Here is a 21,308-nt window from a genome sequence, read left to right as displayed (position 1 = left end):
CAACTAGATGACTATTTTCATGATGAAGACTTTCCCGAGCGTAAAATGGTAAAATGTGCATGAAATCATCTCACTAGCAGCGCTGCATTGTGGTGGAACGCCACCAAACAACATGGAATAAGACCACGCACTTGGCATGCATTTAAAAAGTATTTTTACCCCAATTTTTGCCCACACATTACAAAGCTAAAGCACGACGTCAATGCAATTTAATTCAAGAGAGTTGAAATGAAGATGTACAGGGTTATACTGACCGTTTTTGGAATTGTTTAATTCAATTGCAAGCTATTGAGCATGTTAGTCGCAGGAAATTGAAGCGAAAGTATATATCAGGCTTGGCACTACAAATTGGTGCTGAGGTAGATATGTTCGAACCACATTATCTGTCAAAGGCTATTAATTTGGCTCTCAACGGAGAAAAGAAGAAAGGGGGACAACCCTCTCACACTGATCAACCTACTAACACTAACCTCAACAAGAGACCTCCTTTCTCTACTAACTTTGACAGAAACAAACACTAAAGCCGTACTTTTTTCAAGAGACGTAGATTTGACAATTCTCCTACAACTGTTCAACCTCATACCAGCAACAACAACAACAACACCCAACAACGAGGCAACCAAAATTCATTCAACCAACGTTCTCCTCCAAATTCTAATGGTAACAAAAAGGTGAAGTGTTTTAAATGCTTTCAGTATGGTCACTATGCAGATAAGTGCCCAATTGGTCATGCTAAGGGCAATGGTCAATCTAATGGCCATTCCAATGGAGTCAACAAAAATTCAAGTCAAAAACCCTTCAACAACAACCGCCCCAACGGAGCTACTCTTAACCTCATCGAAGATGCTACACCCGACGACAATGAAGTGGAAGCTAACTACGGTGAGGGATATGATCCTGACTATGATAACGATGACAACCCATCCTCAGGTACTCCTATATCTCCTCACACTTTGTTTAAAATGCAAGGCACTGTTAAGGGTGAAAATGTCACCATTCTGTTAGATGATGGTAGTAGCCATGATTTCTTTTCCACACGATTGGCACAACAACTAGCTCTCTCTGATATCTCATCACCCCACAAGGTCAAAACTGTTTTTAATAATCAACGTTTTAATTGTAAAACCCAAGTCACTGTTGAAATTTGCATTGGTGAATTCACACAAGCACGTAATTTCTGGTAGCACCACTGCATGGTCTTGATATGATTTTGGGAATGCCATTCCGTCATGAATTTGACCTGTTGATTAATTATAAAACACGTACAATTCTCTCACTCATAATAATAAAAATTTCTCCATCCAAGCAACACTGGCACATCAAAAATTTCCACTCCTCTCTCACACTCAAGAAAAAAGAGCAATTCGAAAACAGGGGAAAACATATCTAGTATTGGTAAATCAAACTTCTGTGGAAATTAAAACTTCACGTAACTCCACACACGATGAATTTCTCTCACAATTTAAAGATTGTTTCATGCATGATCTGCCACCTGGAAACTCACCATCAGGCCCAAAAGACCACAAAATTGACATTATACCGGGTAGTGAACCTCCTTGTAGAGCACCCTATCGTTTAAATCCTACCGCACACAAGGAAATACAAAATCAAATCACTGATTTACTTGACTGAGGCCTAATCTGACCTAGTAGTTCACCATACGACGCTCCAGTACTCCTTGTCAAGAAGAAAAATGGAACCCTTCGTATGTGTATCGACTACAGGGCTTTAAACAAGATCACCATTAAGAATAGGTTGACAATTCCTAGAGTGGACGATCTATTAGACAAACTGAAAGGGGCAAACATCTTCAATAAAATTGACCTCAAATCAGGGTACCATCAAGTTAAAATGTTTGAACATGATGTCTACAAAACTTCTTTTAGAACACAAACTCGACACTATGAATTCCTTGTCATGCCATTTGGTTTGACCAATACTAAATCTAAAGAAGAGCATAAACAACAGTTAACATGTGTATTTGTTCTCCTTGCACTAAATCACTTGTATTTGAATCCAGAAAAGAGTTCATTTTTCCAATCTGAAATTGAATATTTGGGACACATTGTATCGAGTAAGGGAATACACGTCGATCCAAAGAAAATTGAAGCCATTCAGTCATGGCCTAGACCCAAAAACTTGCATGAGTTACGTTCTTTAATCGGTTTTGTAGCTATTATAGGAAATTTGTTCATAATTTTGCTTACAGATCACATTATTTGACTCTCCTGTAGAAGAAAAAACAAGCCTTATGAATGGACTGATTTGCAAGAAAGCTCATTTAATGCACTTAAACATGCTTTGACTAATGCACCTGCCTGATTTTGAAAGACCGTTCTTTATGGTAGTCTGATGCTAGTGGAAAAGGTATCGGTGCAGTCCTTATGCAAGATAGCCATCCAATTGCTTTCAAAAGTTGTAAATTCAAATTGTCTGAAGCAAAGTTCAGCACATGGCAGCCCTTGATGTTGTGTTATGGTAATTAATATTGGAGTTTGAAAGTTGATGATAACATCATTATGTTATCGTGATGTTTGATGTTTAGCTCATCAACGTGAAGGATAAGTCCAACATAAGCACTCATCTTAAGTTTTGACCGTTTTGCCACATATGATAGGCGGATGGGTATGATCCATTGTTGCCTTGCCTGGTGGAATATTCCTTTTGGTGAGACTCACGTGCGGGCATCAACTTAGCAAGTGGGACCATTTGTTAGACTTTCAATACCATCACAAATGAATTGTACATTTATCTCTCTTCTCCTCTAATGCATGTTTATAAACCAAGGGTGTTGTATTGGTTAGCTGAGCTTGTGTATTAATAATGAGGAGAATCGATAGCTCGAATAGAAGCACCATTGGCTAGGGATGGGGGAGAAGAGAAGAAAAGAAAAAAGTAGTTCACCATAGGGATCGGAGAGCCATCAGAAGCCTTCCATGCTTCCCACCTTACCATCCAATAGAAGAACCATTGGCTAGGGATAGGAGAGAAGAGAAGAAAAGAAAAAAGCATTTTACCATAGGGATCGGAGAGCCATCAGAAGCCTTCGAGGCTCCCATCTTACCTTGCACAAGAACACACTTACAAGGAACGAAGTTGTAATCACACTACATTCTAAGGCACTTGTTGGAAAGCTCAATATGCCACGTCAGTGCTCAAAAGGGGAGCATGTTCACGTTTTAGGGCCTTGCAGGTTGTTAAAGGTGGATAGGCGTCATAGAACCACAAGATATGAGTCAAGGGGTGACATGTGTGGGAATCCTCGGAAGAGGTTGTAATATAGGTAGAGCCACACGAAATGAGTCAAGAGGTGAGAGTAGAGAAACTTGAGAGGCCTGCAACGTGGAAGCGTCCGCACAGCTTCAAAAGTGCCGCCCAAAAACGAAGTCCTTGTCTCGGAAGCTCCTGTGAGGGCAGACCCGACGTAAGCAAATCAACACTCGGCAGTCCCAGAAGTTGGGTTCGGCAGGCGCCACGTGGAGGCCCACTACAAGTCGCCCTTCGCACACACGGCACGCCTGCTTTCCCTCCACTTAAAAGCCCCGCCTCCGCTTCCTCAACCAATCATGCGTTTCCTCTCCCCCCTTGCCTTCGCTTTTGAGCTTTTCGAACCTCCCGTTTAAAGGGCGCCCTTCCCCATTCTCGTTCTTTTCATGCTCTCTCCTTCTCTCGCGCAGACATGTTTTCTTCCCACGCAGACATGGCGTCGTCGCTCCTGCACATATCTCCATCCTGTGGTCGCTGGCTTCGCGGCTCCTCCTTAGGCTCCGGCTCCTTCGGCAACGTCTCTCTCGGCCTCAGCCTCGACGATGGCCTCCTCTTTGCGGTCAAATCGGCCCCCGCCTCCCCCGCCGCCCAGGCTCTCTCTCTGCAGAACGAATTCCACATCCTTCATGCGCTTCACTCTCCTCGCATCGTCCGCTGCCTTGGTGCCAGCCTCACCGCCCTCGATGACACCCCCTGTTTCAGCATCTTCTTGGAATACATGGAGGAGGGAACCATAGCCGATCTGGTCAAGAAATCGGGTGGCCGATTGGAGGAAGGGCGTGCCAGAGAGTGCACCCGTGCTATTCTGGAAGGGCTCTGCTACCTTCACAAGCAGGGCGTTGTGCACTGTGACATCAAGGGACAGAACATCCTGCTAGGCTCGCGTGGAGAGATCAAAATTGCAGACTTTGGGTCTGCAAGAAAGGTGTCATCCAGAGAGAATTCAGAAAGCTGTAGCATGCGCGGGACACCCCTTTGGATGGCTCCGGAAGTTGTGCAAGGGGTAGAACAGGGCACCCCTTCAGATATTTGGTCCCTAGGATGCACCCTTGTTGAGATGTTGCAAGGCAGGCCTCCATGGGGCAGCATACAAGACCATACATCACCAAATGATCTAGCATCTCTTCTTTTCAGAATTGCATACACAAACGAAGGCCCATCTCTGGTCGAATGCTTGTTCTCTGCAGAGGCAAGAGACTTCCTGAGCAAGTGCTTAGAAAGGGATCCAAAGAAGAGGTGGACAGCTGAACAGCTTTTGCGACATCCGTTTGTGATGCTGAAGGAAGAGGGTCTTTGCAGCTTATATAGAAGCCAAGTCTCACCACGAAGTGCGCTGGACTTCTTTATGGACAGTGATCTTGAGTCGGAGTCTTCAGGCTCTATCAAGAGTTTCGCATACGCAACAAAGCTGTACTGCACAAAGGTGGCGACTGATAATGAGGCTACTGTCAGGGAGGATTGTGGCTCGAGGTGGTTCTCGGTAAGGTGCACAGCGTGCTGGTCAGAAGACAGGCAAAAGCCCTTCTTCAGAACAGAGAAAGAAGTGATTGTTAAAAAGGGCAATCAAGTAAGCCTCGAATCATTGGGCTTTCTGGCCAGAAGGATGAGACCTGTAGTGGGGTAAGAGGAATCATATTTTGGGGGGTGTTTATACACTTCATGGATGAAAGCTTCAAGATGAAGCATGAAAGCTTGGGCTTGACTGGATACAGATTACATGCCTCTCTGCAGAGCATTCGTCATACAGGACATCGTATACTCAGAATTGAACAGTAAAGCAAAGCCCAATGGAAAACTTGAGGCGGGTTCAAGGCCTGGCGGGCTTGGTCATAAACAGCAAAGCAAAGCCAACGCGAAATCTTGAGGCAGATTAGCCATCTATATCAAGTGGCTTGCACTTTGTTTCAAACGTTTGCTTGACTTCAAAGGAAATGAGCTATTTTTAACAGAGCAGGACCTCAGTAGCAGAGGAGGCCTATGACTCTTTACTCTGAAACGGCGGGATTTGCATATCCTGCACTGAGTTGCACAGATAATACTGATCTCTCCAGTGACTTTCGGACTTCATTTTTGTGCACTGCCCTTAGCTGCTCCTCTTCATTTTTTGGGAGGCAATTCTTTTGTACATTTTCTAATAAAACAAGTGTGAATGAATCATTCTCATCTTCTCTATTTTTCTGGTTCAAAAGCTTTATCTGTGTTTGTGCGTGTGCATGGTTCATGCGTCTCACTTGTTTGCCCTCTTGCACACATATGGGCAATGGGAGACTTGAATGAATTCTTCCATACTTGAGTCTTGGATGCTACATTAAGGGGGCTGAATGGAAAGCCCAAAATTTTAAAAAGGTCTTTCATGCTATATGTAATGAGGATTGATTGTCACATGGTCTGCATGGCAGGTTTGATACCACAAGAAGTTTTCTATAAGTTCTCACAATAATTCCCATATTGTGACTTACCTCAACATCATGAGCTTCTGTGAGGGCGGCACCGTATGCCTAGCTAGGTACGATTGGGGGCAGGGGACCACCGGCCCGGTGGGGGGGCCAGCGGTCCCCTGCCCCCAATCGTACCTAGCTAGGTATACGGTGCCTCTCGGGCAGAATCTCATGATGTTAGGCATTGTATGAAAAACACTGAAAAAGAGTCTGTTTTCCTACATGAGAAAATTTCTAAATCCTCGTGTGTACCCGTGAAGGTGGAAAACAATCAGGCCCATTAACTTTGTCACTTTGGTTGCGTATTTGTTTGGTAAAAACTGACAAATTTGGACAGCTTCACGAGAGACCAAATAGGTATCCAAGATTGTGAACTTAGCTGCAAGGCTTGTTCTGGATTGATAAGGATCTTTTTCTTCTCACTTCAAAAATTTCTTGATCTAGCCATTCCTAGAAAGAAAATCTAGAGGTTTAGGGAGATCCCAATAGGTATATGGCTTGTGTTCATTCAAAACGTTTGGTCTAATGCTACATATCTACAGTTTTTGACATCAATGCCACTTTTTCATATTGTAATTCTCTCAATTCCATAAACAGTTGCATTTTTTGAGGTCCAATCTATCAACTAGGTCTCTCAATACAAAGAAACATCCGTTCCATGCATGGAGCCAATCAAAATATCATATACCTTTAGTGGAATATTTGAAGTTGAAGCAGTGAAACAATGGGCTCTGAAATTCACACACCCAACTATAAAAATTGCAATCTTGATGTGTCCATGACTTGTGTTGTAACCAAGTCTTTTTAGCTTTGCATATGGAAATGCTACCAAAGGAGCTATCAAGAAAGTAGTCTAGAGAAAAGCCCACATGAGGCCATCACCTTCCAAGATCACTCAAATGATTCACTTGGTTGTGACTACAATAGGGGAAAATGATGAGAAAGAGAAACTCTAATCCTAGAGGCATCCAACTTACATGCATAGGACCATTGATTATCATATATCCATTGTATAAACTAGGTAACTTTCGTCTATCCATTGATTTCAGAACACCGAGGAATAGGGGTTGGGTCAGGGTATCCCTATTCCAAGAGGCACACACATGGCAAGGGCCTCAATTTATAAGAGTGTGGATAACTTATAAATGGAGTTGGTTGGGTGGAGCTTAAGTGTGCCTTCCACATGGCCTTTTAGTAGTACTAGAGAAAGTTGAGATTACCTACTATGCAATCATAGTTTTCAAGTGATTATCTATGAAAGGGGTCGCAGAAGCATCCTCAACCTGCCTATGGATCATTATGCACAAGAAATGCTAAAGGAAAACCTACATATTCTGTGAATGAGTATCATTGCTTGTTGTAGTTAATCCCACGTAAACACTTTTTTTTTTTGTTTGCAAAACTCACAATTGTGAGTGATTGTATTAGAATGTCACCAATAAATATACAAATCAGCCTCAAGCTCATGCCGAGCCTTGAGGGGCATATGGTTACATCATAACCTAGTTAGAAGTACCTACTATTACCAAAAGCGCAATCCTTTACATAGCAAGGCTCGACCGGATGGCGAGGGTCGCCCTAAGCCAATCTTCCGTGTTTTGCATTTTACCTATCACATATATTATCTCCTTAGTTTCTTGTACAACCTCAGAGAAGCTTTCCACAGAGAGGTCGCTATCAAAGACACGGTAGCTCCTGGCCTTCCACATATTATTGAAGAAACGATATCTGACAATTTGAGTAGAGATTAGAAGTGCAAGACTTTGAAGCTATTTCCCACCAAGGCACAGATCCTTCTTGAGAAACCCTATCTTCCACGTTCTTTGTATCCATTTGCACACCTTCCCTGCCAAGCCTCTAAATGTCGTGCATTCTATGATAAGATGGGGGAGATATTCACTAGCCAATTTGTACCCTGAACATCTATCGGACCTGATAACACGTGCTTGAATCTTGGCAGCTATCGAACGACAAAGCCCAGCTTCCATAGAAATACCTTCATAAAATGCGGCCACTGTGGATTTCGAATGTTCTTCGTGACCTTAACCCATTGAGATTCTGACCATTGTTTCTTCCACTGTTTGTTCAAAGGGGCGAACCAATGAGCCTAGTGTATTAATGTTGGGTAAATGCCCTTGGTATGAGGCTTAAAGAATTGGCTAATCATGGGCCATTTTCAAGCTTTGCACTCAAAAGTAGATTCCCATATCAGCATCAAAATATTTTTCTAGGCCTTCTCAACTCCGTTGATAGGTAGCTTCTCAGTGCCATTCAGTTGAAACTTGACAGTCAACTGGTCAGAGGATTTCCAACACTTGTTGTTTCCATCCTAGAAGTGGATCAACCGCTAGAGTCCTTTATTGTTCATCCATCTTGCAATTTCTCTCCAATAAGGGTTCATAATTGTTACCATATACATGTGGTAGTGATGTGTGTGAACACACTAGGACCGCCGGGGCACTTTTTCCCTCTTTAGGAGGTTTTTTCCCTCGTGCATTGTATATACGCCCATCACTCTAGGGCTATCTATCTTTCCATTGCACACTAAGTAACACACTCTCTATTGGGTGCCTTGAGCTTCCTTCGTCTTCTCCAAGCTGTGTGTTTTTCTCTGCAACCCTAATTCCAACAATTGGTATCAGAGCAGGTCACGTCCTCCCGGGCTTAGTCGCCAGCTGCTCCAGCACACGCCTGCTCACTTTCTTCGATTTCAGTGAGCTTTGGTGAGCGTTCGCAGGTCGACAAAAATTTTGGGCGAGCTCGAAGAGCTCGGTCTGCTCAGAATTTTGATTTGGGATCATTTCGGCTTCCGTTTCCACTACATGCAGTACTGCACAGGCCATTTCGTCATTTTGTGCAGAATTTCTGTCAGCGTCGTTTTCTGCATAACAGGTGCCTTATAGTCTTCTACGGTTTGTGCTATATAGCACAGGTTGTTCCCGCTCCATTTCTCCTATTTTCGGGCAGTTTTCACATCAGGTGCAGTATTTACCATGGCTGACAACAACAACACAGATGTGTTCAAGATGTTTGCTACTGAGGACAGGTTGGATGGGGACAACTACCCTATGTGGGCTTATATGATGCAACATGTTCTTGTGTCAAAGGGTGTCTGGAACATTGTGCAGGGCATTGATGTACGTCCTAGTTCTGAGGATGTAGGCGATGTTGAGGATGTTGCAAGTCTTGCTGCAAGGATTGTAGCTGTTAGAGTTGTTTTGCCTACGGCAGAACAAGCTCGTTGGGATGTTAAGGATGCGCAGGCTCATGCATTGATTGCGTTGTCTGTGAAGCGCACCATTGTTCCTCACATCCGTTCAACAAAATCTGCAAAACAGACTTGGGATATTTTAGCAGGTCTTTATGCCAGCCGCAATGAGGCTAAAATTGCTTTGCTGCGTAAAGAGCTGGAGTCGAAGATTATGCATGAGAAAGATGATATGGACACTTTCCTTGCTAGTGTCAAGGATCAATGAGCAGCTTATTTTTGCAGGTGAAGTCATTTCAGACAGTTCCCTTGTGCAGACTGTTCTTGATGCCTTACCAGATTCCTACCAGACTTTTGCTAGTACTTGGAGACTGATAACGCAAGGAAATCCAGAAGTTGTCAAGTTTGATGCATTATGCACATTGCTGTTGCAAGAGTCACTGTCCAGAAAAAACAGGACTAGACAGCGTGCAGTTGAACAGGCTTTTATTGCTTCTCAAAGAAAGGGTGGTAACAGCAATGCAACCACTTCTTATGGTTCTGCTGCGAGTGGCAAAAATTATGTTCCTAATGCTTCTGCTGGCAGGACTTCGTCTGGCAATTCTGGTGATAAGGGCAAAAAGAAGATGCGTTGCCATTATTGTAAAGCCAATGATCACTTGATCAAGTCGTGTCCTAAGTTGAAGGCCAAAGAGGCTAAGAAGAAAGAGGGTGGTTCCACTGCAAATGCTGGTTCCAGTACAAATGCAGCCATTGTTGAGTCTTCTGTGAAAGGAGACTGTGTTGCTGATGTTGATGCAGAATGGGCTTTTAGCGTAGAGTGCACTTACAACCCTGTTGTCCATGATGCATGCTTGTCAGTTGTTGCAGATTCACATGTGTGGTATTTCGACAGTGGTGCTACAAAGCACATTACCTCACATCGTGAATTGTTTACCTCTCTCGAGTCTGTCCCTCATGGGAATTTAGTCACTTGTGCCAACAACGCCTCTTATCTAGTTCAGGGAGTTGGAAAGATTGTGCTTACTGTTGCTAATGGCAGTTCTTTCACACTTGTTGATGCACTTTATGTACCTGGGATCAAGAAGAATCTCTTGTCTGTATCTGCACTTGCTAGACTTGGACTTGTAGTCAAATTTGTGGATGACAGATGTACAGTTCATGATCTCAGTTTTGGTGATGAAATTGTTGTATCTGGGATTTTGTGCCGTGGGCTGTATAAGCTCACTTTGTATGACAAGTGTGGAAAAAATTTTGCAAATGCTGTTGCAGATTCAAGGGCTATTTCAGATGCAAAAATTTGGCATGCACGTTTTGGTCATCTGAATTTTTCCAGTTTGCTGCGTTTGCAGAAATCTGATATGGTTGCTTCTTTGCCGCCTCTTGAAGCACCTGTCAAACATGTTTGTGAAGGCTGTATTTTGGGTAAGATGCAGCGTTCTAAATTTCCAAAGGATGGTTCAGTTCGGGCCACATGCAGGTTGCAGGTTGTGCATAGTGATGTTTGTGGGCCCATGAAAACTTCGTCCTTGGGCAATTACCTATACTTTGTGACTTTCATTGATGATTACTCCTGGCATGCATGGGTATTTCCTCTTAAAGCCAAGTCCGAAGTTTTTATGGGCTTCAAACAATTTCTGGCTATGGCTGAAAATGTCTCGAAATGTACTATGGGCACCCTCCATTCCGATCGAGGAGGGGAGTATATGTCTCATGAATTTAATGCATTTCTGGCTGGTCATGGGATAAAATACCAATGTACAGTGCCTTATACACCTCAGCAAAATGGTGTTTCTGAGAGGAAAAACAGGTCACTGACGGAAATGGCACGATGTATGGTCAAAAGTCAACCTTTGCTGCATTCTTTTATGCTTGAGGCCATTATGTGTGCCACTTATGTACTTAACAGGTGTCCTACGAAAGCTTTGCAATCTATTACTCCATATGAAGCATGGCATAATAGATAAGGCTCAACTTGTTGCAAAGGGTTATGCACAACAAAAAGGCATAGATTATGAAGAGACTTTTGCTCCCACTTGTCGTATGACTACTGTGCGTCTTCTATGTGCATTGGCAGCTCATTTTGGATGGGATGTACATCAATCAGACATTGTCACTGCTTTCTTGAATGGTGACATATTTGAGGAAGTTTATGTAACACAGCCTCACGGTTTTGTCATAAAAGGACAAGAGGACAAAGTGTGCAGATGTAAGAAGGCTTTGTATGGGTTGAAGAAATCTCCTCGTGCTTGGTATGAGAAAGCTGACACTCATTTGGTCAAACAAGGATTTCGTAACAGTCCAACAGAAAGCACATTGTATGTACAGCGTGAGGGTGATGTACTTCTCATTGTGGTTCTTTATGTTGATGATTTGCTGATCATTGGACCAAATGAGAGACATATTTCTGAATTTAAGGCTCATTTGAATGCTACTTTCAAGATGAAAGATTTGGGGCTGTTGCATCATTACCTGGGTATACAGTTTAAGCAGTGTGATGGTGGTATTGCCTTGTGTCAGAAAAGTTACATATAGACATTGCTATGTAAGTTTGGACTTGAGGATTGAAAACCTATTGCCACTCCCATGGAAACATGTTTGAAGTTGAGTCTACATGATGCTGGTGATCCTGCTGATATCACTCTTTACCAAACTGCCGTTGGCTGCCTCATTTATGTATGCAACACGAGGCCGGATGTTCAGTTTGCTGTCTCACAGGTCAGCAGATTTATGCATAGCCCAGGGTCTAAGCATTGGCAAGCTGTCAAGAGGATTTTCCGCTACCTTAGTGGCACTTTACATCTTGGCTTGTTTTATCCCAAGGGGGGATCATTGCCGCCAGACTTACATGCTTTTTCGGACTCAGATTGGGCTGGTTGTTTTGACACGCGAGTGTCCACAAGTGGTTTTTGTTTCATGCTTGGCAGTTCATGTATATCATGGTTGAGCAAGAAGAAACCTACTGTGGCCACTTCAAGTTGTGAGGCTGAGTACAGGGCAGTCTTCACAGCTACGATTGAGTGTGTATGGCTCTGACGCCTTATGGCTGACTTGGGTGTTGGACAGGACACTGCCAACACTATCTACACTGACAGTCAGAGCGCATTGGCAGTTGCGAGGAACCCATTTTTTCATGCTCGCACAAAGCACATTGAGGTGAATTACCACTGTGTCAGGGAGAGGCTCTCAACAGGAAAGATCAGCTTGGCTTATGTGCCAACACAGGACAACCTTGCAGATCTTTTCACAAAGGCATTGTCTCGTGAGAAGCTTGAAGCTTTACGCAAAGCTTTGGGCTTACTCCCCTTTGTGCACTGATCCTGTCCTCAGGGCATGGCACTTCCCTTTACTCATGTGCCATCTCTCGTTCACCGCATCACTCTAGGGGGGATTTGTTACCATATACATGTGGTAGTGATGTGTGTGAACACACTAGGACCGCCAGGGCACTTTTTCCCTCTTTAGGAGGTTTTTTCCCCCGTGCATTGTATATACGCCCATCACTCTAGGGCTATCTATCTTTCCATTGCACACTAAGTAACACACTCTCTATTGTGTGCCTTGGGCTTCCTTCGTCTTCTCCAAGCTGTGTGTGTTTCTCTGCAACCCTAATTCCAACAATAATTACACCAGTAGCTTTAGACAGTGAAGGGAACCAGTGCCAGATGGAATTCTAGAAGTATCGTGTTAATTCACCCCATTCCAATACCCATGTTGCTCTATTATACTTTTTCATCAGCTCTCCCGTGATGCCACCGAGTCTCAAGCTAGACCACCTTGGGGCTAATAGTTTGTCGTGGACCTCGATCCCTTTCCACTAACCACCTTTAGAGCAAAGTTTTGCCCTGTGTATCATATCCTTGGTCATGATAGCCCAAGACTAGTCTTGTTTTGCGATTGAGACCACAAACTTGGCACACATGGCCTCGACATGAATAGTAGGGTTGACAATCTCGAGGCCACCTTGAATGACAGGTCGAGCGATAACTTCCCACTTTTCCCATTGCCATGGCGATCAGGCTTTAGTGCTAGGTTCCAAAAACTCCTTCCAATTACATTTGGCTATTTTGAGGAGCAGGCAATATAAATGAATTGATCACTTTTACCTGACTCGGGAAGGAGAGCAACACATATTTCCACCTTCTCTTTTTTATCTTGATCTTCTCCAGGACCAACAAGAACCTTTGCTTGTGTGTAACATCCACCCCCAAGGGGGTGCCCAGATGTCGAAATATCCTTCCTTTAGACACAATATTCCATGACTAGACTGATGGGTCAAATGAGTCATTTTCTGTCAAGGAGATCACTTTAGACTTCTCAATACTAAACTTCGACCACGAAGCCACAACAATGTTTGCACAATCTCTAACGTCGTCTTGATTACCTGAGGCCAGCCTCTCAAAAAGAGGAGGGAGTAGTCTACGGACTAGGAGCTGGTCTTTTACGGACAAAGTTAGACCTTGAAATTCATCCTGTGCAGTAGCATCTTTGAGCATCGTTATTATAGGATGCGATCCAATGGCAAAGAGAAGAGGGGCCAAGGGGCATCCTTGCTTGCTAGACCTACTGGCTTCAAAAGAGCCCACAATTCTATTATTGAACAAGAGCTCAGATTGACTGCCTTCACCCAGAGTGTGTATAAGTCGACAAAGGCGAGGCCCAAATCCCAATTCTTTCATGAAATCTTCAATGAAGGATCACATAATCCTATAATACGTATTGTCTAGTTGAAGCAAAATTCACTCCTGCTTTGTGAAGACTAGGTACTCATTGCCAACCATTGCTACCAAGATATTGACATATATTGACGTTCCTTTGATAAACCCGTGTTGATGAGGGGAGATGACTCTATCCAAGAGGGGGGAAGTTCTAAGAGCCACTACCTTGGCAATGATTTTGTATGCCATAACATCATAGTTATGGGCCACCAATGCTTAAGATGCGAGCAAAGAACTTGTTTTGGGATAGGCTTGATGAACCCTCTTTTCACACCTTGAAGAATTTCGTGGTCTCTATTATCACTGAAAACATTGAAAGTATGCCTAACCCAACTTCCCTCTAAGGATTCTGTTAGAAATCCAAAAAACTCTAGGTCCAGCAATGAACGCCGACTTCCCACACGCGGTGATGGAGCAAAAGACGCCATGCGCGCACTGACACACCCAGACAACTCAACACACCACAAGGAATTGGCTTAAATTCAAACCCACACACACCACCACTCAAGACCTCAATAAAAACACTACCCACAAGCTTGATTCAAACTCAAAACGCCTCAACCTACAAGCCCTTGCCTGCCCGCAGACACTACAAGGCGAGTCGAGTTGATCAACACTTGAAATCACACTTGATGGTGACAAAAATATACAAGAAAAACCATCATAAACAGCCACAAAAGGCCACTCTCAAACCATAGCAAAGCCTTCACCAAACTCCACTACGTTGGCCTCTTTGGAGTAGCGCCAACCCTAATGGCACCGATACAGGGTCACATAGTCTTGTAGAAAGCCACATCTTCTTCCCTCAATTCCTTGCACACACACATCCATGGAAACCTCAAAATTTCCATAGACTCTCCCAAGTGCAAAATTCAAGATATAAAGCTCTCATTCACTCCTCCACACACTTGAAAACAAAACGCGAACACTACGAGACTGCACTAGAACACCTGTAGGAACCCTGCTTCCTTCCCCACACAGAGAGGTAAAAGTGCCAAGAATTGGCTTCCAAAATGCTCCTTCTACCCAAGCACTCATGGCAGCATCGCTGATGTGGCAAGTTGAAGCCTTTTCACACCATTTTTGGTCATTTTTTTGACCTTTTTTGACCCAATTTTGGCCAGTTTTGACCTCTGGCGGGTATTTTTCATGGGAAAAACCCCAAACGGATTCCAAAATTCACCAAATTTTGTAAACTTGATCCTTGATACCCAAATCACTTTGAAACATCCCCACATTCTTCTTTTGACCACTTCTAGGGCATTGCATGCATCATCGCAGATGAGGCACCGTAAATAGACAGTTACTGCATGTCCCAAACTTCTCGAGCGGGATGAGAGTACCCATACTCATTGCTTGCATTATTTAAATTCTATAAAGATCAAACAAATTCTCTAGAGCCAAAGTAAGAACCATATCCAAGGCTACGATATCCTGCCCGAGCATGTACATATGTCCCACTGCTAGCATGCGAGCAAGCCTATTAACAATGTGTACACGTTGCATCTTTTTTCGAACTTGAAACCACTTTGCAAAACTCCCAAATTCATATCTTTACATATTTTTGTACATATGACCATGCATGTAAACGCTACTTTGTACATGCCAAAAGCGGTCTATCTTGCCCACCCTCTAGGTAGAGCATTTATGCTCAACCAAGAGACTATTTGCATTTGGAGCCACATCCCTTGCAAAATATTTCTTCAATCTATAGCCATTTATTCTGTAGCGCAAATGTTCACTAGAAAATTTTTCCAATTCATACGTGCCATTAGAAAATACATGCTTCACTCTATAGGGACCCAACCATTTGTCCCTCAACTTCTTTTGAAAAGTGAAATCCAAGTGAGAATCATACTTCATCATCAGATCTCCCTCTTTCATCTCCTTCTTTGGCAGCCTCTTATTCATTTCGTCCATCCTTGTCTCTTCTTGTTGAAGACAATAATCAATGGCTTTCTCTCTGTTCATTCGCAACAACTCTAGAAAAAGAATTCTTTCTTGCATCTTGTCATTATGCTCACCTTGCATTGTGCACAACAATTCCAAGGTATCCAACTGCACTTGTATAGGCATAAGAGCTTCTTTTCCATAAACAAGCTCATATGGTGTAAATTGTGTTGACACTCTATACGTAGTTCTATAATCCCACAAACACTTTTCCAAGTCCAAGTACCACTCTTTAGGATGCTCTCTAGAATATTTTGTTAGCATCTTCACAATTTGACCATTACAGTTCTCAACCAACCCTTTGCATTCTAGGTAGTAAGGAGAAGAATGCCTATGCTGAATTTTCAATTTACCCATGAGAGCAACAAAACGTTTTCCCCTAAACCCTGGTCCCTGGTCCACGATCAGAAATGATAACCATAGGAGCTCCAAACCTACAACACACTTTTTCATATAAAAAAGAGGCCACTCTTCCTACTGTTACATCTTTTACTGCTCTTGCCTCCACCCATTTTGTCAAATAGTCCACAGCCTAGTCCACAGCCACAAGGATATACATTTTTCCATTGTTGGTCTTTGGCATTGGACCTACAACATCTACTCCCCATTTTGCAAATTCATCAAAAGACATTATAGCTTTTTGAGGCTCAACCAAAAGCTTTTGATTTGCAAACACTTGGCATTCATTGCATGACTTGCACAAAAAATAAGTATCTCTCATCATAGAGGGCCCACAGTAACGTGCTCTCAAAACACGAAAGAAAACCTGATCCTTGCCTTGATGGCCTGTTTCTTCATGGCAATGATCCAAAATCAAGACTATCTCTTCTTTGTACGGAACTTTTCTCAAGATGCTATCCTTGCCACAAAGCATGAGATCCTCACCTACCAATAATATGTAGTTTCTTGCTTTTGCAACTATTCTCTTATGCTGAACCTTTGACATGCCCTCTGGACATTGCCCTTTACCAAGAAATAATTCTACATCTTGCAATGATTCCCTTCCTGCATACAAGGCTTCCTTGACCTTTAAAGGAGCTACCAAGGCATCCAACTTGTCCCTAGACAAGTCAGCAGATTCTTTATTCTGCTCATGAGGAACATGCTTAAACTGTATCTTCTCAAACTCATGTAAAATATTCTTGATTCCATAGAACCACTTCTTCAAATTGTCTTTCTTAACATTCCACAAACCAAGCAATTGATTCATGACTAGCAATGCATCCCCTTTTGCAATGGCCCTCTTCAATCCAAACTCAACACACTACTTCAACCCAAGGAAAAGCGTGAGATACTCGGCCTCATTGTTTCTTTCAGCTTCATCAAGATCGTAAGCTCTAGAAAAGATTACACTGCCTTTTGGGTTCTTAATGACTACCAAACCACTTGCCTTTTGAATAACTTTCCTGTATGCACCATCAAACATCATTGTATATGCACTTGTAATATCTACTTCCTCTTCATGATCATCCTTGCCAACCCTTGGGTAAGATGGAAGCCCCCCCCCCCCCCCCCCCCTCTTATGTACCACTATGTCTGCCAAGCGAGCTTTAATAGAATGATCCACTTTAAACTCAAACTCATACTCTTGAAGCTCCAAATTCCACTTTAAGATGCTCTTGCTAGGCTTCAAATGTTGTACTACATCTGGCAAAAGATTCGATGTGGTGAGCACATAAAACTTTTGGGGCAACAAATAGGTTTTGAACCTTTGACAAGCAAGAACCAAGGTGAATACCCACTGTTCCATTTCCCTGTAGGATAACTCGCTTACATTCTTCATCTTGCTCTTAAAATAAACTGGCTTGAAGTTCCTTCCTTGCTTTTGTAAGAGAACCGACCCAAAAGCTATTGACCCCCCACTAATAGATACATAGAAAATCGATTGCAAGTCGAGAGGACTCACTAATGGTAAAGCACACAATACCTCCTTGATACCATCAAAAGCCTGTTGCATGTCTTCGTTCCACTCAAACCCTTGAACTCTTTGACTGAATTTTTGGAGAGGATACACATTTGGCATAGAATCCAAAAAAAACGTTACAAGTACCTGAGCTGATGCACAAATGATGCCAAATCCTTTGTGTTGCTGGGCAGATCCATAAGCAATAAAGCCTTCACTTTTTCTAGGTCAGCTTCTGGGTTAGCTTCTATTCCATTTTGGGAAACCACATGTCCTAGCAAATGGACTCTGGCATGAGCAAATTTACACTTCTTTGGGTTGAGTTGCCCACCCTCTTGTTGAAGCCTTTCAAAACTCAACCTCAGCTTCTCCAAATGTGTGACCCTGGATCTATAACACCCAATGTCATCAATGAAAATACGAATGAACTTACCCAAGTAGGGACCAGACACTCTATTCATCCATCCCTTGAAGGTAGTATATGCATTAACCAGCCCAAAAGGCATTCTTTTGTAGGCAAAACAACCCCATGGATTAATGAAGGTTGACTTCAATCGATCTTCAATCGCTATCAAGATCTAAAAGTAGCCATAAAATCCATCCATGATTGAGTAACGTTCATGACCTGCAACCTGATTGAGGATTTCATCTAGGAAGGGTAGTAGATAATGATTTCTTTTTGTGGTAGCATTCAAAGGTTTGAAATCAAGACATATCCTAAATCTTCCATTCTTCTTGGGCACAATAACAACTGGAGAGACCCACTTGGACTCCTCCACTCGAAAGATGAAATCTTCTTCCAAAAGTCACCTCTTCATGAAGTGCCTTCTCATGAATGACCCCCAACCTCTTAAGCTTTTGAACCTTTGGCTTGGCACCTTCTTTTAGATTGATTATATGCTTGACTCCTTTAGCTCCTTGCAACTCTATATATTCAGTGGCGAATAGCTTTGGAAACTCCATGAACATGTCTTAATACTCCTTTTTTTCTTTCTCTGTCAGTTTCTCTCCTAGCATGCTCCTTGCGTTCACTTTGGTAGGCTCTACGACTGATTTTGGACTATCCTTCTCCTCCTTGACCTTCACATCATGCACCAATGCTTCCTTTTCAACACTTATGCCAAAACGATCAGGACATAATTGCATCAAGCCTTCCTCTACACTTGCTTCTGATGATGTAGACGAAGCATCACTATTGTATGACATGGTTTCTGTCGAATCCATATCTTGCATCTCCACTAGGGGCTGTGTACGGATCTTGTGTGTCTTCATGTTGTAGACAATGATCCTTCCTTTCTCTTTGTCGGGGATGGTGATCAAGCCTGTGCCTTAATCCTACTTAGCACCAAGGGTTATAAGCCATGGCCTCCCTAAAATGATCGGATAATCATTCTCACTTTGCATCACATAACAATCGACCAAGCACTCAATCCCCAAGACTTTTATCTTCACATCTTTAGCTATTCCAAGATACCTTGCCTTTTTGTGGTTGGCCATCCTCATATGGATCGAAGAATTCACTGACATCTTAACGCCTGCTTCCTTCATGATAGCCTCGGCCATCACACACACCTGGGCACCACCATCCACATATGATTGCACTTCCGTCTTATTTCCCAGCATAGCTTCAACTATTGGCACCATATCCATTGGGTGACCAACCCTCAAGGATGACACCATGCTTTGATGCTTTTGCTTCTTGGAAGGAAGCCGTGTACTCACACACTTGGTCCATTGCCTCCTCAATTTAGCATTCAAATCCACCAAGTAACCAAAAGATATATTTGCCTTTTGATTTCGCATGTCGTCGACAATATCATAGTCTTCAACACCTTGGCCAAGGAGGCAGTCTTTTGAACCATTTTCCTTCTTTGCCGCCTCTTGCTACTTTTTGGTTTGTCTTCTACCTTAGACTTTCATTTCCTTGCTCTTGTTTTCCTCTCTTCTTCTGTCTCTTTCTCCCTATCATGCCTAGCTCTCTTATTGGCCAAAACATCCACATCTTGATGCTCAAATGATGTTAATAGCTCTACCTTCTCCATTTCCAGGCAACGATTGTGGTTGTTATTGCGGCGGTGGTGCTTCTAGTGCACGATCTTGATGATTTTCTTCTATTCTCCCTCGACCACGTCCATATAAGGGGTATGGACGTGGTCGAGGCGGCGGTGATGTTAATAGCTCTACCTTCTCCATTTCCAGGCAACGGTTGTGGTTGTTGTTGCGGCGGTGGTGCTTCTAGTGCACGCTCTTGATGATTTTCTTCTATTCTCCCTCGACCACGTCCATATAAGGGGTATATCCCTCTTCTCTCTCTTGGTGGTTCAAGACAATCAGGGGTGTAGTGACCCTCTTCATTCACAATTGTAGCATCTACCTTGTAGCCTTCTTCCCCTACCTCTCCCAGTTGGTTGCTCTTCTCTTTGGTTCCTATTCATTATGTTAATTATTAATTCTTAATTCTTGCAACTGAACGGCAAGATCATGCAAAGCCCGGGCCGTAATGGGATCTAGACCTTGAGCCACTCGCTCCACTCTATCATTTGTTGCCATAGGGACCATTGATTACACCACGACTGGCCCAACGTGTGTCATGCCTTGATTCCACCTTCTCTTGATCTTCTTACTCTTGGCCTTGATAATTTCAACAGCTCTTTCGAATGTAGCACGCTAATCTTGATCGACCTTCTCCCTTACACTTGGATGGAGACAATCCATAAACTGATGCACTTTAAAGAAATCCCCTTGAGGTACCTGGAATGCCACCTCTAATTGAATCCAAAGTCCTTTGCAATGTTGCAAGAACTCTTTAAAGTTAGCATGAACATCTTGCTACAAACCTCTCAATTTTGTCGTCTCTTCTGTTGCAGTTAGTTTCTTCCCAAACCTGTCAAAAATTGCCAGCTTCACTTACTTTCATGTTTGCTTTTTGTCTTTCTCTAAACCTTCAAACCACTCCCGAGCTTCTCCTTTGAGTGCAAGAGGAAATACATGAAGATTTTCTTAGTCATTCACAATTTGCATACCAAGCGTATGCCATTCGAAGTCCGCAATCCAGCCCTTCACATCCTCCTTCCCTGTGAACACTGGCCGACTATAAGCCCATCTCTTCAGAGTCTCTTCTCCCTTGCGTGAGTAACTCTACAAAAGTTGAAGTCTTGCAACTCAACCAAACCACCACTTTTCTTCAATGAAGCTCGAACTTCACAGCAAAACCGCTTCACCTAGGTGCACAACCGGCAAATTTGCGCTCCCCAGCGGGATCACCAAAAGATGATGGAGCAAAAGACGTCGTGCACGCACTCACACACCTAGACAACTCAACACACCACAAAGAATTTTCTTAAATTCAAACCCACACACACCACCACTCAAGATCTCAATAAAAACACTACCCACAAGCTCGATTCAAACTCCAAACGCCTCAACCTACAATCCCTTGCCTGCCCGTAGACACTACAAGGTGAGTCGAGTTGATCAACACTTTAAATCACACTTTATGGTGACCAAAATATACAAGAAAAACCATCACAAAGTCAAAAACTCTAGACAAAAAAGGGCACTCTCAAACCATAGCAAAGCCTTTACCAAACTCCACTCTGTTGGACTCTTTGGAGTAGCACCAACCCTAATGGCACAGATACAGGGTCACATAGTCTTGCAGAAAGCCGCACCTTCTTCCCTCAATTATTTGCACACACACATCCATGTAAACCTCATAACTCCATAGACTCTCCCAAGTGCAAAATTGAAGAGAGAAAGCTCTCATTCACTCCTCCACACACTCGAAAACAGGACGCGAACGCTACGGGACTACACTAGCCCAC

The 21,308-nt window shown here is 43.1% G+C and overlaps 1 protein-coding gene across 1 annotated transcript; it reads left to right on the top strand.

Annotated features, from left to right (window-relative positions):
• The first annotated feature begins 3,557 nt into the window (after positions 1 to 3,557).
• LOC147433175 (mitogen-activated protein kinase kinase kinase 18-like) lies at positions 3,558 to 5,442 on the top strand. Its single transcript, XM_086492831.1, has one exon. The coding sequence runs from the start codon at positions 3,680 to 3,682 to the stop codon at positions 4,889 to 4,891; it is 1,212 nt and encodes a 403-aa protein (XP_086348957.1). The 5' UTR covers positions 3,558 to 3,679; the 3' UTR covers positions 4,892 to 5,442.
• The last annotated feature ends 15,866 nt before the right edge of the window (positions 5,443 to 21,308 follow it).

This window comes from Adiantum capillus-veneris, chromosome 20, assembly GCF_014529385.1.
Source record: "Adiantum capillus-veneris isolate H3 chromosome 20, ASM1452938v2, whole genome shotgun sequence".
NCBI classification, from domain to species: Eukaryota; Viridiplantae; Streptophyta; class Polypodiopsida; order Polypodiales; family Pteridaceae; genus Adiantum; species Adiantum capillus-veneris.
The sequence above is the reverse complement of the archived record's forward strand: the minus strand, read 5'-3'. Positions and strand labels throughout refer to the sequence as shown.

Bases quoted from the DNA above. Each gene is read 5' to 3' on its own strand.
- LOC147433175 (XM_086492831.1), top strand. From the start codon at position 3,680: ATGTTTTCTTCCCACGCAGACATGGCGTCGTCGCTCCTGCACATATCT.